The sequence below is a fragment of the Rhamphochromis sp. 'chilingali' genome (assembly GCF_963969265.1).
Source record: "Rhamphochromis sp. 'chilingali' genome assembly, chromosome: 3".
NCBI lineage: Eukaryota > Metazoa > Chordata > Actinopteri > Cichliformes > Cichlidae > Rhamphochromis > Rhamphochromis sp. 'chilingali'.
Genome location: NC_137931.1, coordinates 21,390,042 through 21,408,726, shown reverse-complemented (window position 1 = coordinate 21,408,726; position 18,685 = coordinate 21,390,042). Strand labels below are relative to the sequence as shown.

At 40.8% G+C, this 18,685-nt stretch overlaps 1 protein-coding gene across 1 annotated transcript in view; it reads right to left on the bottom strand.

Annotated features, from left to right (window-relative positions):
- ahr1b (aryl hydrocarbon receptor 1b) overlaps positions 1–18,685 on the bottom strand; it is a 67,033-nt gene that overhangs the window by 28,520 nt on the left and 19,828 nt on the right. Inside the window, exons 3-4 of the mRNA XM_080878941.1 lie at positions 13,629–13,744; positions 1,514–1,603 (exon numbers count right to left, since the gene is read on the bottom strand). Of these exons, the coding sequence (XP_080735067.1) occupies positions 1,514–1,603; positions 13,629–13,744 (206 nt within the window). The remainder of the gene's footprint in view (positions 1–1,513; positions 1,604–13,628; positions 13,745–18,685) is intronic.

Sequence of the window (18,685 nt, the reverse complement as noted above, 5' to 3'; positions counted from 1 at the left end):
AAGTAGAAACAAACAGTGAGGAGATCAGGCACAAGAATATTAACAGCACCAGAACAAAATTAGAAACCAAAATTTAAAAAACAAAAAAACAAAACAAAACTTCACAAACACATGATAAAAACCCCAGGACTGATTCTATCTGATAAGTCAGAGGATCCTCTTTTTATTTTGCTTTTATTTTATAAGAGCAGAAACTTGTCTAACACCCTCTGTGAAGTGAGCTTCGATTTCTTCCTTCAGGACGTGGGAGTACAGTCCTGTAGCTTTGTGGTTTTATATCTCACAGGATGGGGTATGGATTTACTTCTCTATTATGTTGTATCATGCTTATCTGTTGATGACTCACCGTCTGTGAACCAAATCTACTTATAAGTACAAATAAAGTAACCTGAACCTAAGACTGCTCCTGAGCACATGGGGGTTAACTTTGGCAGGCCCTGGAGCGAGATATTTCATTCTCTCTGCTAATTAAACCTCAATTGTCTGCACTCCTTCATAACTTGTGTCGCTGGTTTTATTAAGCCCAATGGTTGTCCTGTCACATTGTGTTGTGCATGTTATGTAGGAAAACAAATCCTCCTCGTGTCCCTCAGCTGTGTTGCTTAATCGTGCGATTGGGGTCTCCTGGGTGTCACCCTACGTTGGCTTGTTTCCAAACACTGCACGTGAGCAGGAACGGCAGCTTCACCCCGGATTTGAGCTTGTTTGGTAAACGCAAAGTGACGGGCCTCAGGTGGATGGGGAAGTGAGGGGTGAAAGGTCACGTTCACACCCCGATCCGTGTGTGTTTGTTTACAGTATGCTCACATACACTGTGTGAATATCTAAACCTGCAGGCCAGATTTAGACGCAGATAGAAAGACTTTGGGTAATTTGATAATCGCGTTGTCCAGAATGAGATTAGACTGGACGCAGTGTCGCCTCGTCGTGAAGCCAATTGGATTAAACCTCCCGTTCCATATGTGCGCTTCCTTCAATCCTCTTGCTGCTCTCGCAATCTACTTCATCTCAAGAAAATAACCAAAGGCAAAAAGAGCAGGAATGACCAAACGAGTGGACAACAAGGGTCACTCAGATCCTCATCCAAATTTCCACCAAACTCCAGCATCTTCACTCCAGGGCCTGTCCTACTTCTTGCAGGGATTCTGCTTTGCTGTGTACCTTTATCTGAGTCGAAGCTCCAAATGGTTCATTCTTCAAATCTGTGCTTTGATAAATAAAATTCAGTTTTTTGAATTTGAGGATGTGTTTTATAAGGTTCTGTAGTATCTTTGTATACAATGCTGATAAACCCAGCGTCCACATAAAAAGCAAAATAAAGACATAGAAACCTCTTGAGGTATACTTTTTTGTACTTTGCCATCACATTCTTAAGAGTTAACAGATTTGTTGACTGATACCATTAGCTAGAAACAAGGAGACACAACACTCTGTCTTCTTGCTGTAACCATAACAACATCATGTAATCCAAAGTCTGACCTCGGTTTAATCATCAGTTGTAGGAATTCGTTACCTGATGGAAGCCGAGGTAATCCTGGATGGTGTGAGAGCAGAAGAAGATGATCCCCTCAGCCGTGACCACCAGAACGAAGCCGTTAAGGGCCTGTGGAGAGAAAACCTGACGATTGTATCATCTCACTGATGGTGATCACGTTTGTGATGTGACCTGATAAAACAGGAATGGGTCAGCGAGGTAAGTTTTGGATAAGTTTAACATACTCAAGATGCTGACATTCTTATGAAGCCACCGAAAAATATTGTAAAAAACAACTTTCATCCAGCATCTGATATTCCAACATGATCTCAGCCAACAGTGTTCAACAGTATAACTAAATATATGAATGAGTTACTGTTAAGTCTAATTGTTGAATGTTGCCATTGTGTTTCTTAAATTTGTACAGTCTTAGTTTAAGCAGTAGGATCAAAGCCATTCCTTTGATCCTGACCACCTTTCCAGCCACTCTGTGCTGGGGGAGGTTTTATTGTAGATACATCCTATCTGAAAGATCTGTTTCTTTTGATGTAAACTTCCTGGGTTTATGACCCTTTGGTCAGCAGGAGGTAACACACACACACACACACACACACACACACACACACACACACACACACACACACACACACACACACACACACACACACACACACACACACTTACATACAGTGCCTTGTCTATGTAACCAAAGGGGGGTTGCAAGGGGAGGTGCTTTGTAAACTATTGTTTGAAGATTGTCAATAAAAGGCAGCGAGAGGAGGCCACCATTGGGGTCATTGTCGTGCTGGACACAGACGAGGCCTCCCTTGCGCAAGTAATGGATCGATCGACTGTCTTGTTTTCTTCATGATGAATAAGTCTCTAGAATTAGCGGGGTTTGTGGAAACACAGACCCAACAGTTACAAACAACAACCCCACCACCCCGACTCCATACAGCTACCATGTAGTGCAGTCTATCTACAGAGTTCAAAGTTGGACATTTTAAATGCGACAGAGTCACTTTTGTAGGCAGCCTCTAGTGGCCACTAGAAGAAAGGCAGTTTTAGGTACAGACACTGCAGCTTATTTAAATCTTTCGCCTTCACATGTGCTACCCTTAGTGTAAAAAAGATTACCTGAGAGTCCCACACTCGTCTCGCTCATGGCCTAACCCACCATCGCCCAAGGACACCGTGTGTGGAACTGAGACACTCCAATAGCTTTTACAAAACTGCTTCATTTTGCACTCTGAGACTAAGAACGACCTCCCTTTTGTTCTGTAATTATATGGAATAATCTCAGCAGAAAAGCTGCTTTCTAGAAATTTCATAAATTACATTTACAATGTCATTTAGCTGGAGGTAAAAGACAGAGCAAATTAAGACTTCTGAATCTCAAACTCCAGCTCTGATTAGTTCATAGAGGACCAAGAAGAGTAAAGGCTGCAAAACAAGAGCGAGCAGAGAGGAAACAAGCAGGGATGAGACTTCTCCCCGGGGCCTAGAGAGAGGCTGGAGAGGATGTCAGTTCAAAGAGAAGTCATGTGGCGGAGGAGGAGGTTGGAGGAGAAGGAGGTCACTACTGAATGACTAACACCTCCATCATTGCTCCTCCTCTCCCTCCTCAGAGCCCCAGGGCACCGTGAGGAGGTGATGACACGGTGTCCCGACGCTGCCGAGAGTCACAGCGGCATGCTGCCAGCATCCGCCCGCACCTCTCCGATGAGGACCAAGATGCTTGCGACCTCCGTAGACGCAAAGTCTTTATATGAACGGACACGCATGCAGCAGACGTCCCCGGGTTTCTAAGACTCGGATCACTGCTGCTGGGCCAAAACTCAATGTTTGCTTTTGAAACCTCTTTGAAAATCCATTGCAAGATGTCAAAAATGCATTAGCATCAGGCCCGGAACGAGACAGGGTCTCTCAGCTGCTGAATAATTCACACTGTGGAGGCAAGTGGGAAGTGGGGGGTCTCACTTGAGGAGGGGGCTGCCAGCAACCCAAACTCTGATTTCTTCTAATAAAACCTTCATCCACCCAACTGTCAGTTCTGCTTCCCTGTAATCACTGTAATCAGCTCACAGTTGATCATTATTTTTGCTTTAAAGACTGTCCTTTTAATTATACTGCCCCCTTGTCATTTTTACAACTACCGAGTGCCCTAATCCTTTTAAAAAATGTATTCTACATTTGTAGAATACATTACATTGTATTATACAAACTGTGAATGTATTGCTAACTACAGGTTTAAAATAAATGCACTGGTCTACAGTTTAGACTCACAACGATCAGCTGCAGGTATATTAGCGACAGATAAAGAGGGACGGCTGCAATTTTTACCAGGAATGTGTAAAAATTCCCCTTTCAAACTAAGAGCAAAGATATTTCCCACGAGTAATAAATAATAATAATAATAATAATAATAATAATAGTACAGCAGCTGCCAAACATAATTGGATTACAAACTTGAGTCCAGCTTAAGTGTGGGAAACCAGTAAGTGTAGTTTTAACTATTCACTTTTATCATATGGATGTACAGTTTTTTACTTATTTTCTGTCATGTATCACATGTTCCAGAGCTGCTCAGAATTCAAATGATGAGGTCAGTATATGCACAAATAATCCCCCTAAGACAAAAACTCGGGATTCAGAATGCTCTAAACCCTCAGTCTCCCCTAGGGCTGCTCGATTATGGCAAAAATGATAATCACGATTATTTTCACTGAAATTGAGATCTCGATTATTTGACGATATTTATTTAACCCTTTAAAGCCAGAGCTTATATTATATTTTTACATGCTGTAGTGCCATTTGTGGGAGCATTTCAAGTTGCTATACAACTGTTATAGCCCATATTTTAATAATATGTATGCATTAAGGCCATAGTAACTACATTAATTGCAAAAAAGTGCAATAAACTACAAGAAAATTGAAAATCGTTTTTGTTTTTTTACATACATTTCTACTTAGAGAAATTTAAGAGGTTTATCCCTCAAAACTTTAAATACCAAAAAGTTGCAAAAAATAGTTTACAATAACAGGAAACTTATTTTGAGTGTCTTCATAGTTTTATTTTGGAGATACACCAATTTTTATATACACTGCAGGAAAAACAAAAAAACAATCCTATGATGCAAATTTTCAAAGAAAACAGCAGGTGCATCAAAATAAACTATTTCCAGCAGTGCAATTCGAGTTCTAAGCATCCCAGAAACTATTCAGAAAAGTCAAACATGACCAGTATAGGTTTTTAAGGCCTACAAGTAGAAAACTACATTTCCGCAAAAATGACATCACTTCCGGTTTCGGCCAGGAAATGGCGGACATGTGATAGTTCGGGCTGACGACTTTTTCAATGTGGGAAGTGTTACGAACAGCTGATCGGATCGGCAAAGCGTGTTTCTGGAATATTATGTTTTTGTTCCTGCAAGCGCTTTTTATGCAATTTTTGCAAAGCTTTATGTGGAAGGAAACCGTGACCGAGGACAAGCTGATGGCATAAGTTGTAAGTACAACTCCTCCGGTTTCATATGCAAACAAATTATTGCGCTAGCTTACGCGGTTCAGGTTCTACAGGGATTTAAAAATAGTTACACAAAACGGAGCGTGCTGCTCTGACCGGCTTTAAAGGGTTAACAATGACTTTAAAAAATAATATAAAATAGTGTGCAACACCACTGAAGTTTTTTTTACCTCTCTTTTCAACCAACAGCAGTCACTCTCCTCTCCAAATAACTTCTGCTTAGCTTTCCGAGCTTCCCTTGGGTCCTCTTAATCAGCGGTCTCCAACCTTTTTTGCGCCACGGACCGGTTTATGCCCAACAATATTTTCACGGACCGGCCTTTAATGTGTCGCGGATAAATGAAGGAGGGGCTAATAATCGGCTCAGTCATTTTTAATGATCGTTGAAAGCCCAGATCGTAATCGTGATTAAAATTCGATTAATTGAGCAGCCGTAGTCTCCCCTAGTTTTTCTAATCTTGGTTCTTTATGATGTCATAGGGAGCAGATTTCCTTACTGGCTGTGGAGGTTCTCAGTCATCCAGGTCATGGTGATCTAAGGAGCTTGGAAAGAAAAGTGACTGGACTTCTTTAATCAGGTATCTGAGGCCTGGTGGGAGTCAAGAAGGTCGTTGACCCACTTTTGATCATGTCCCTAATATGATATCCCTAATATCGTCATCTCAGGTACAGAAGTCCCATGCACCTGCTGTTCAAATGGGCCTGTTTGTGAGGGACAGCCAATCAGAAGAAAACTTGCTTAAAGGGGAGGAGCTAAAAAAGCTCGCTTCAGAAGAGGAACTGAAAGGCTCCGAATAATAAGGATCATTTTGAGCTGTGAATGAGGAGAAATGAGGAGAATACACCTGTTAAAAAAACAGATGTTAAAATATTAAACAGAATAAAATCTGTATCTGTGCAAAATGTGCAAACACACACACACGCACAGTACACAGTGGAGTGGCACACATGTTCTGTGTATAAATATTTACAGTAGCTTCTTCTGTCTGCAGGTCGGGCTCTGTCTCCAGAGACTGAGACAGAGTGTGTTTGCATGTGTGTTCGTGTTATAAATGTTTGTGCGTTCCCTGAAAGACGACAACCCAGTGGCAGCAAGCAGTGCCAACAAAACACAGGAGAACTGTGTGTGTGTGTGTGTGTGTGTGTGTGTGTGTGTGTGTGTCTACTCCAGCCTCAAAGACGAATTTAAAGCTTCACCTTGTCTAATCCGACCCTCTCCTCTTCCTGTTCTGTGCAGAGTGCTCTGAGTCGGCTGTCAGTCCTCTTTATCTCTGCTCCCGCACACACAATCAGCACTGGGCTGTGTGTGTGTTAGATTCAGGGCTATACTGTGAAACATCCAAGAATACTTTAAATGCTTTTAGTTTATTTCCACCAACACACTTTGTTCGTCTTCACTTCAATAATAGATGCCCTCACCGGATCTGTATAATTCATGGACTGCTGTCTGTAAAAGAGAGCAGTTGAAGGCAGGAGGGTTCAGCCTTCCTCTTCATTCCTGCTGCTCACCGAGCCCTTGGGATCAATGCATTTATCAATAAACAGATTGAGGTCGGTGAACTCTGTGTTAAAGTCTGTCTCTAAAATTATCTGCATTTTATAACTGGTCAATTCAGACTTTTATTCTGAGCGCCCTCTATGGGCTATATACCAGTACCAAAGACACTGAATAAAAATGTCAGCCATCTACCAGAATGACCTCCAAACATTGTCTTTTCTTGAGGTCTAGTTTCGGCTGTTTTGCTGAATCAAAAGTTTTGCTGACACTGAAGAGGTACATTTCAGGTATGTCCTGTTATATAATGTGTGGACTACATTGCCGAACTTGCTAGCAGAAGAAGGTTTATGTTTCACATCATCCTTTAATCGACTGGAAAATGAAACAAACAAAATGGAAAGAAGAGCCATGATGCCACCTACCAAGGGCTGGCCGATATGGCCTAAATTCCATATCGCGGTTAAATTTGAAGCATGTGCGGTAACAGGGCTCTAGAGTGCGACCAATTTGGTCGCAAATGCGACCACATTTTTCAGTGGTGCGACTAAAAAAAAAAATTTGGTTGCACCTGTGCGACCAAATGTTCGGGTAGCAAAAAAAAAAAAAAAAAAAAAAATCTGCAACCTTCTCTGTGGTCAACAACAGACACACATTATGCCCCTGTCGTGGACTAAACCAATCAGAGATAGTCAGGGGCGGGACCTCTCTGATTGGCCGTGGTCCAGTTGAAAGTGCAGGTGGAAGTGGGAGGTGAGTAGCTTGAATAAAGCGATATCAATTAATTAAATCCTGAATCGACTTTTAAATATAACTGTGTTTTGCCAGAAACGCCAGATTCTCAGATTAAAGCTCACAAAACCATTTCAACAACAACCAAACAGCAAATGAGAGCAGGTACACGGATTCCACACAAAGACGTAAACACAGAACGGACCGACGCATCAGAATCAACTTTGTCTTTCTCGGCTTTCTCACCCGACGGCCCGTAGACGGACACGCTGTCGGAGCTTAGCGGTTCTGATGCGTCCGGTCCGCGCTGTGTTTACGTCTTTTTGCGCTGATTCTGAGCTGCAGGTTTTGTCTCTCTCCAACCAAAATTCACCGAGCCAGCAGCAAAAGAAGCAGCAAACTGCGCTTCACATTTGATCAATGTCGTCATGAATTTTGCTGTTTTGCTTCCATGACTATTAAAATCACACTTCATGTACAGCTCTCTCTCTATCTCTCTCTGTACTTCAAGAACAGTTTCCCGTCTCCAATCTCTGTTTTCTGTATTATTCATTCGCTTATTACCCACCAGTCTACCGTTGTTTACAGCGCTGTCGGCTGCTGTCTTTTTCTTTTTTTCACTTAAATGACCTCGGACAAGAAAGCCTATTTTTTCTGTTGTTCAATACTGAAGAAATTTAAACTTTATATGCAGAACATTGTAGAATATTTTTAAGGTTATCTGCTATAAAAAGCCAGACCAGGAAAATCTCCTTCATGTTTTTCTGTTTTATTCTCAGTTACTTTCACTCAAAGGCATCTGCTGTGATGTTCACAATTCTGATGAAGTCAGTATTGATAAATGATCAGAATTATAATATTTCTGACTGTCTGAGGCTAAGTTGAATTGAATCGGGACTTTGAAAACCGGAATCGAATGGATTATAGAAATCAGTGATGATACCCAGCCCTAGTGAGCAGCCTAGGCACGACAGAAGTGGATGTAGCTGTAATAGGAAAAGAACTATTGCTAACTTTTCTGTTAAGTTAAGGCCTGATCCTTCTGAAATTCATAGCCAGTGCTCTGACACGGTGTCATCAATCTTTGAATGCTGAAAAAGCACAGTGTATCCAGAAAAACACATTATATTATATAAATTATTATAAAATTTGTGTGCACCTAACTTTTGTGCCGGTACGCCTAACTTTTTAAAGTTAGACGTACCGGTACGCCCATGGCAAAAAGTTAGTCTAGAGCCCTGGGTAACGATATATATCGCGATATATTCTTTTCTTCTGTATACCGTATCTTCTGCACTATAAGGCGCACTTCAAATCCTATAATCTGGTGCGCCTTATGTATGAATTCTGGTTGTGCTTACTGACCTCGAACTGATTTTATGTGGTACACAGTGCTCAAAAATCTGTCAAAAAATGTTTAAGTACGACTTTCGTAAGCTACAAAGCCACACCGCTTGATAGATTGTCGGAGCATTATGGCTACTGTAGTCAGGAGCCTCGCAGAGTAATCTGGGTCCAAAACTCTGTCCACAACACTCCCAAAGTCAAACGAACACTGCGCCATCACTGAGAGTTAAAAACTGTCTAAATACTTTCATCTTTAATAAAATGATCAGCGTCCTGCTTTATCAGGTGTAACAATCAAGTTTAACATCAGGCTTCCGTGAAAACAGAATTTATCCATGAAAACAGAATTTAGAAGCTAGCAGGAAGTTAGCTTGCTAGTTTCCACCCAAACATCATAAAGCATGTTCTGACTGAGAGATTTCTGAAAAATTTAAACGTACAGCTCTGCCATCGCTTCCAACATAAATGAAGACAGAAAACTACACAGCAGTGACTTTTATAGAGTTGCTGAAGTTGGACTAGCTGGTATATAATGATGTGCTATGTGATCGCTAGCGACACAGCTATGTTAGCATAACATTAACGCAGTGAAGCTGGAGGATGAATGCCAAACTTTTTTCCACTCGATAAAAGTTAACGCAAGGGTTCCTGATGGTTAGGGACAAATCGCATGGCAGGATGCTGTAAATGGATCAAACTTCAGTCAGGAGAACAACTGAGATAATCCATCCACAATACGAGGTTAGTCATTAATAACTGCAACAACAAGGGAATAGAGCAGCTGCGAGAGAATTTGACATTAATGAATCAATGGTATGGAAGTGGAAGAAGCTCAGTTTTTGGCTTTCCTCATATTTCAAAACGTACTTCATCTCTTTGCTATTACTGTTGCCCGGCATAATTTCCAGATGATATTGCTTGCAGCCGCTGCAATGCTTTAGACCAAAACAGGCACAGCTTGATGACATCATCAACATGCGGTATTGTCAAAATCTCTACCGTTGGCCAAATTCATATCGTTTCTACCGTATACCATTTATACCGCCCACCCCTACACCTACTACTACTGTATTTACCATTAAACACCTTTCAGTTGCTTATTTGCAAAGAATCGCCACAACAGATGGAATTACACAGCTTTCACAGTAATTTGTGTCTCCTCCTGCTCTAAAACTGATTATATTTTTAGGTGAATATGTTAACCACAACTCTATGGAGCCACATAAAGGTACTGTAATACAGTTCATAGGTTTATAAGGCGACACCGTCCCGGATGGTCAAGATTGGCATGCAATAAATGAGAAGTCAATCAAATGTCTTTGGATTAGGAAAAACAGCTAAATGTGCATTTTATCTCTTCTCTGCAATAATCTTATCAATTGTTTTTGCATTCAAAAAGACAGGCATGATGGACTAACAAGTGTCTAACAACAGTTTAGTCTTTGCGATCATAAAGCAGGATTGTCACTATGACAAACACTCGGAATAACGCTTTTTGGAACAAGAAAGTGGATGGTTTGAGGAAAGAGTACAGGAAGTCATCTGGAATGACCACAGGTTATAGTCCACAACTATCAGCCAGCTATCAGCCACCTGTAACACAGTCCTGAGAGTCCAAAAAAGACCATTTAACTAACATTCACACCTCAATCTCAGTAACCTTAATGATTCATGGGATTACAGGGTGGGGCAACAACTCACAAACATCCCCTGACATGTCCTAGAGTGTCTGGGCCCCCGTCAAGGCGACAGTCCTTGGGATAGGGAATTGAGTTCGAAAATGTGACCTTATTTCCGGGATACAACCACAAAGGATTGTAGGTAAAAGAGGCTAGCGTGCACGGGCTATTACAAGACAACAGTCACACAGAGATAAACAGACACAAAGAATGGCAAGAAGCTGTTGTATTATTAACTGCCATAGCCGGCTGCATGATAGCCATGGGAAGCCGACGGGTAAAGAGATCGTTTTTTGTCGGATTCCTTCGTGGAAGAAATATGTTCAAGTCATGTTTCTGAAGTCCCGAAGAGGCGATGGATGGCCTGGATTGCGGGGTAAGTCCCGAGCCACACCGTGCTACAACAAATCTCTTTCACTGGAAAGAACAATGACTGTTACTGCCCCCTCTCTCTTCCAGTACTCCGGAGCGAAGAGACAGACAGGACGTCCGGGGACGCCGCCGGGTTTTCTTTGCTCCGCTCCGATTTTAGTGGATTTTAATGTGTGGCTGACGCCACTGCTCGTATGGGTCTAACCTTTTCACTCCTTTGATTTTTTTCCTCGTACCTTTTTTTTTTGCCTTTCGTCAAGTCTGTCTTTGTACAGACCTGCCGTGTTCTCCTTAGTTTTGTACATAACTGTTTTGGTAAATGGTAAATGGCCTGTATTTATATAGCGCTTTACTAGTCCCTAAGGACCCCAAAGCGCTTTACATATCCAGTCATCCACCCATTCACACACACATTCACACACTGGTGATGGCAAGCTACATTGTAGCCACAGCCACCCTGGGGCGCACTGACAGAGGCAAGGCTGCCGGACACTGGTGCCACCGGGCCCTCTGACCACCACCAGTAGGCAACGGGTGAAGTGTCTTGCCCAAGGACACAACGACCGAGCAACCGGCAACCTTCCGATTACAAGGCGAACTTCCAACTCTTGAGCCACGATCGCCCCACGATTGTTTTGGGGGCAAATAAAATGCAAGTAGGGATTAAAACAGCACAATGAATGGTTACCGGTGCTGGAAATGCTAGCGCTTGATGCAGTGTTTTGATTTTGCTGCCGCTCGTACCTACAATGCAAGGCGCACATGTCACGTGAACTAAAAAGAAACATCTTTAAAACTTAACGAAGTCCAGGTGCCTTCGACTCCAGCACTTTAGACCACCAGGATCTGGATGACTGAAAGCATCCAGACATGTTTTCCTGTATTTTAATTTTATCATTAATTATTTAAAATAATGTAAAACTTCCCAAAATGAACTAAATCTATAAAGAGATTGTAAAGAAACAACTTCTATGACTTTATATCCTTTGTTGTGTTTACAAGATATCCTGTTCAAGTCACACTAGGCCTGGACTGTGCTGTCATGCAATACCAAATTTGACCAGAAGACAGTGCAGTGAGTCAGTGTTTATTTAACCGGGTCGGTTTGTTTTCGGCATCTTCTTCCCGCCCAATAGTGGCAATGGGCATTTGTCTCTGCCCATTCTGCCATTCAACAAAAGCCTTTATTGAGAATAATTTAACCCTCATCCTCCATCTTTCCTGTGGTAATGTGCTTGTGTTAGCCTAACCATAGCACTGTAGCTAGCCACTAGCTAGCACACTACTATATATAAACTAGCCCAACTTCACTAACTTTCCAAAAGTCGCTGTTATTTAGTTTTCTGTCTTTGTTTACACCCAACATTATAGAAATGCTGTTTTGTTTTAGTGCTAAGTTCTATCTCGTACGTCTTCTCTTTCATTGATGTCTGGATGTTAATCTTCTGGTCAAACTTTAACACTGACCATTTTATTGGAGGTAAAAATACCTGGACCATTTTTAGCTATTAGTGGTGTCTGAGTGTTTGTTTACTTTTGGGAAGTGAAGGAACCTTTGGACCTGGAAATATTTACGAATTTTCCCGAAACACTGAGGTAAGTTGATGTTATGGAGCAGTATTATTAATTTTCAGTGTCTGTGTTCACCTTAAGTATCCTGAGCCCCCTATTTTTTATATACATATATTTTTTTAAATAACTTTACCAAGTGTAGGGAGTAATAACAGCAAAAGTGTGAGATGGAAGTCATGTTCGGTTAAACAACAGCTCACTGTGGCAAAGTGAAACTCTCGAGTGCACATTCAAAGGGGAGATGTCACCGCTGTAAGTCAAGGAAAACAAGCCATTTGTCTCCGCGTCCTGCTGTGCAGAGCAGCCTCTCCTCCATCACAAGGTTTCCACTGACCTTATAAACCACTAAGTGTGGACACTCTCTGCATGATGCAGCGAAAAAAGCCACAAACTGAGAGCCTCAGAGGCACACAGTTAGCAGTGACACCGGTGAAAAAGTCTAGTCGAGCTTTAAAAACCATGTTGAGAAACACATCTGTTTCTTCTACAGTTATTAGATGGTTTTAGAGGTTGGCCGGATTGATCCAAATATCAATACCAACGATGGTATTGGTACTGAATCGATAAGGTTATGAATAAATTTAGGTGTAAATTTTACCACAAGAGGGTTTGGCTCAACTTAAAAGTGACCCTTAAAAGTTCCCTTATCATCAATCATGCTTTTCTTTCTTTCTTTTATTTGATTCCACTGAAATTTTGAATTCATTGTGAACTCTGCATGGCTCCTGCTTAAGTAGCTGCTTAAGTAGCTGATTTGCTGAGAACTTACTCCATGTGACTGGGGCTATTTAGCTGTTCTACACCTTTAAATTTCATATCCACAGACCAACTTTTAGGCAGTAGCTCCTAAAGTTTGGAACAGCTGTTTTCCATCTGATAGGTTGGCCATAACACTGGTTTTGCTTTTAATTGCGCGATGAAGGAGAATCTATGTTGTAAAGACATAAACTTCACATGATCTCTAAAAACTTCAGGCCATCTGAGCACCCAAGTCTGAGGCGTTTTCCGGGAATGGTGACGCTATTTTGTCTATTTTGATATCTTATCTTTAAAATAATCTTCTCTAGAGCAGGTTAGGTCTGCAGCTTCAGAAGTGTGCCTGAGAACTCAGGCTTAAACCTGAAGTCTGAGTGCAGGTTTCAATTCAATTCAATTCAATTTTATTTATATAGCGCCAAATCACAACAACAGTCGCCTCAAGGCACTTTATATTGTAGACCCTACAATAATACATACAGAGAAAAACCCAACAATCCAGGCTTCTGGATTTTTTTTTGGAAGAATTCTATAACATTACAAGACTGGTAAAATTGGGAGTTATTGTCTTCACGTTCTCAAGAAAATACCACAACCTGAACTGGGCTTTATTGGAGCAAAGTGCAATAAAATAGATGGATGTCAGCAGGTAAAACATGTCTGGCTCTCACCCACCTGAAGAAGCAGCTCCCCCTCGGGTATCTGGATCTCTGTAGCTCCCGTCGTCTTGCTGGCATTGTTGTGATCACTGCTCCTGTTCGTGCCACTGGATAGCCGGTTCTTCAATGCCACTGCAGAACCAAAGGGGACAAGTTAGTGATGACCAGCAAAGGTCCGGGTAAACCAGCTCCGAGTAATTCAGGAACAAAAATGGAAAAAAATGTTTTGCGTTTGAATTTATCCTTTGCAGCTGCATCCCGTAGTGAAGAAGCCGGAGGGTTTTCAGAAGTTTTGTTTTAAGATATTTTGACAGGAAGGCCAGTGGGAATAACAGCTTTACAGAAAGAGACAGAGAGTGACAGAGGGGGATTTCAGGACACAGCATAGAGGGAGTAACACCTTAAATGAAGGTGTGAAGAGGGAGAGAGCAACACTGTTTTTACACATGAACTTTGGATCATTTTGGGAGAATCAGGCTGGGATAGTGCTTAGTGTGTCATAACACAGTTGTAGTTCCTCAGATGCAGCACAGAGCAGGAAAATGTCTGCTTCAAAGACATTCTCAGAACTGCAAATAGTGTGTGAACTTTACATGAAGGAACTGCCATTATAGAGGGTGGAGGAGGCAGGACTGCTGTTGTGAAAAACACATATGAGGTATGTGAATGTTGCCTAATTTTAGCTAGAGAATAAACCAAAGCAATGATGGCTGATTTCTTAGTTTTTGCAACAAATTTTTAATATTAGACAAAAAATAACCTGACTGAATACAAATGCAATTTTTAAATGATGATTTCATTTATTCGGGGAAAGGATATCCTAATTTACCTGGTCCTGGGTGAAAAACCTAATAACTGGTTGTGGCACCCTTGGTAGTAACACCCCGCCCCGCGGGATTTAATAACGCTCCATCGTACCTCTTTAATATCACGAATGGAGTGGCTATGTTGACCAGCCCTCGGTGGTAATGCACAGCATGATGACCAAACACAAACCTCGGCATAGAGCCATTAGAAAGTTATGATTTTGGATGGAAACAACAGCAGTCTCTGCTGAATGAGGTCCTCCTGGTTATTATCTGAGTTATATTTCCAGAATCACTTCACAGGGATAGGAGCCACTTTAAACCTTTAACATACTTCTAGTATTGTCAGCAAAGAGTTGCTTAGATTAAATTAGCATGACAACATTGTGCTTTGGGCCTTTAATTCAAACAGTGACTCCTTAGTGAGCTGCAGCCAAACCTTTGTCTGCTGATGACTCAGACACAAAATAAAGCCTGTCGACTAGAGCTGGGCGATATGAGATTTTTTCATATCACGATATGTTTTTTTCATTTCAGGCGATAACGATATCTATCACGATATAAGCCAAATAACTATATTTGTAAGATTTAAATGTGCCGTTGCTCACAAGTAAAATGTGAAATAATCAGCAGCTTGTTTTGATTTAAATATTTATTTCTCATAATAAGTTCAACAGGGTAGATGTACTTAAGGAACATGAGACTTTTTCAGATAAATAAAGGCAAATATTGCAAACTACACAAAAGGCAGCCGCTAAAGCGTTTAAGTTTCAAAATAGAACAAATGAAACAGACTAAATTGTCAATTCCACTTAGAAACAAAATATTAATTCTAAAAATAAATCTTAGTTTGTTTTACAGAAGAACAGACAAAACTGACTAACTTTTGTCAATATCAAATAAACTGAGAACTAAAAGGAAATTCTCAATCTCTCCTTGTTGTATAGCTGAGCTTTTCAAACAGTTTTAACAGTTACTTTAGTCTGACAAAAGCCGAATGACGAATTAGCGCTTCCATTCAGAGACTGAGGCTACGTCCACACGTACACGGGTATTTTTGAAAACTGAGATTTTCCGTTTTCGTTTTAAAAAATAATCCCGTCCACACATAAAGGCAGAAATGAAGGAAAACGCTGCTATGAACATGCCAAAGCAGCAGGTGGCGCTAGATTCCTAACCGTGCAGAAATGTTGGCCAATCAGAAGTCTAGAAGCCTCGGTCTGAAAAAGTAAACAAAGCTGGGGCATAGAAGCAGAACCGAGTCATATGTGTGGACGGACAGTAACTGTGTGTATATGTAAGCATTTAAACACTGCAGAGAGTAGAATTAACAGTAACAGTATTGTAGAAATTCATTTCACCGAAACAATAACGTGGCGCAGTGTGACGTCAAAAAATGCGCACACCTTTGACGCTGCGTTTTCTCCGTTTTTCTAGTCCACACGTAAATGCAAAAACGGAGTTTTTAAAAATCTCCGTTTTCAGTGACCAATAACGCCGTTTACGTGTGGACGAAAGGTGCAAACGCATAGAAAAATCTGAGTTTTCAAAAATACCCGGGTACGTGTGGACGTAGCGCATGCACCAGCTTATTGTATTTCCAGACTTGCTTCTCGGCACAATTTACAGTGCACGCTACTCTGTTTTTTGTCAGACTTGAAATAGCCGAAATACCTTCACACTACGGAACTTCTATGGCTCTTCCGTTCGACAATCTCTCCGGCATTGGAACCATCATCTGTTTTCTCTTCGGTAACCTTCGGTCACGCTCGGTTGATTTTTCTAGTCGGCACACTCATTTCCTCCATTACGCGCTGGCTCCATTACCCGCTGGCTGCTTCCCAAACAAACACACGTGCGGCTTGGCACTTGTGCTGTACGTAACAAGTCACGCGACGTGACGCTGCGGCTGTGATTGGTTCGGCTCTGCGCTACTTAATTTGGATTGGCTGACCTTTTTTTTTTTTTAAGAGGACAAGAGCGGCGAGGTCTATCGCGATAGCTTAATTTCTCTATCGAGTAAAATTTATATCGCGATACATATCGTTATCGTTCTATCGCCCAGCTCTACTGTCGACCATCAATTATTAAGAGCGAGACAGGGTGGAAGGGGGTTTTTGGACCCTGACGTCATGACTTGGAGCCATTGGACAAAAAACACCCCGAGGCAACCATGAGGAAGAGGAGAGGTGACGTGTTTGCAAACAGAGGTTGATGAAAATTCACAGAGGTTTCCTCAAGAGGTCCTCACTCGAATAGACACTGCAGTATGTGCACAGAAACGTTACAGTAAACAGGAATGCGATATTATCATAGTAACACATCAGTAACTGAGGGAGTTCATGAAGAGGCCCTTGGATGTCTTATTTTGTCGAAAACCCAAAATATATTCAGTTTCCATCAAGGTCTAGCAACCTCCCAGGGTGCAGTTCCTCCAATGTCCACTTGGCTCTACCTGCACCTCAGTTTCCAAACAAGACTACAAAAGACAAGGGTCATAAATGAGTAAATGCTTGTTTCTGCTGTTTATACAGTAGCATCTACACTCACTTTACTGCTCCAATGCCTTTCAGTCAGTTAGCAAGTTAGTTCAACTTGTGCTGCTAAATATTGGCTCTAAAACATTTTGTAGCCGCTTTACCCCACTCTTCTCATTGTATTAGAGTGTTTCATACTACCAGGCATGTCAAGAGTATATCCCTTTAGTGCTTAGTGTGTCATAACTGATACATACAGATTTTAAGATTTCTTTATAGTCAGTGTGATGCCCCCCCAAAACCTAAATAAATTGCACAATACATTGTTAAACAATAAATACTCCCCCAAAATTGTAGAGATAAGTTATGTAGCAAATATGATGAAAGCTAAGATTTAATGTTTTTTGTTTAACTCGTCAGAAGGTTCAATAAACGCTCGAATCATTGACTCATCTGATGAATAATTTGGCTTGCTGTGGCAAAATGTTTATTAAACTAGAAAAACACCCAAGAATGTTGCATTTTACTGTGTGAAATTGTAGTATTTTATTATAATAATATCAGGTATCGGTAGGGTTGAAAGCAGTACTCTGTACCTTTTACGGTACCAACTAAAATACTGAGTACCGATTTGCACTAAATTCAATTTTGGCACCCAAGCACATCTGGGTTAGAAGAAGAAAAAGTGAGACCATGTGATGACTCAAACCTGAACAAAAACTCGATGCAGGCAACACTAGGCCCTTCAAAGAATGTCTGTGTGAATGAGTCTTGTACGAACAAATCTCAAAATAAAGTAGAAAATCACTTATAGGTACTAGTAAGGTAGCTGGATAAGCAGTTCTATAAGTTTTATGATGGTTACGCTGACATTTCTTATCAGCATGCTATTTATGTTAAACAAACATGTTATGTCGGACAATATGTCTGAAATGTTAGCAGGTAAATGGTAAATGGACTAGTTCTTATAACTTTTACTATTTAATATTTTAGTACACAAACACCAGGAGACTGATGCTTACATCATTTACATCGTCTGACAGCAAAATGTTGTAAATAAATAATAAAACACAGAGAAGTATGGACTTATTTTGTTTGAGAAAACTTTGAATTTACTATTTCAAATGAAGCAAAGCACCGGAAACAGTACCAAATTCCACACACTGGTACTGGTTTTGGTTTAGCTGCTTACCAAGCTAATTACTTTTTATTTGTATTTAGTTTTAATCTTTTATTTTCATCTTTAAAAGTACCGAAAGTACAACAAGTACTGTTTGAAAATGAAGGATTTTTCCACATTATGTTTTATGGATGTTTTTCCATGTGTTTTAATTTCTATGGATATTTACAAAATATCGATAAAGTTCAGTAAAAAACCCTGATATTTTTATAGGCAGAAAATAACCAGGACATAAAATGGTAACACTGAAACTTAAAAATTCAAGAATCCCATGGGTGACATCACAGTGGCCATGTCCATCTTTTACATACAGCCTATAGTTTTCAGTTGTAAAGACCTGTCACGTTAAAGTGTATTGATAAATGACTAAATTTATTTCTACCATTTATGATGACTTAACAGCTGGTTTTTGGACATACAACCATCTTCTTGGACGCTTATTCAATGATAGCAATCATGTGCTTGGAGGTCTAAGCTCTGACAGACAAATACACAGTACTTTTAAAGCTTTCTGTCAAAGTAAGCTATAAACCAGTCTACTATTGACATCAGAACATCAGCTCCTTCACCTGATCCAGAAAAACTTTGTCAGAAGACTTGCACAGAGCTT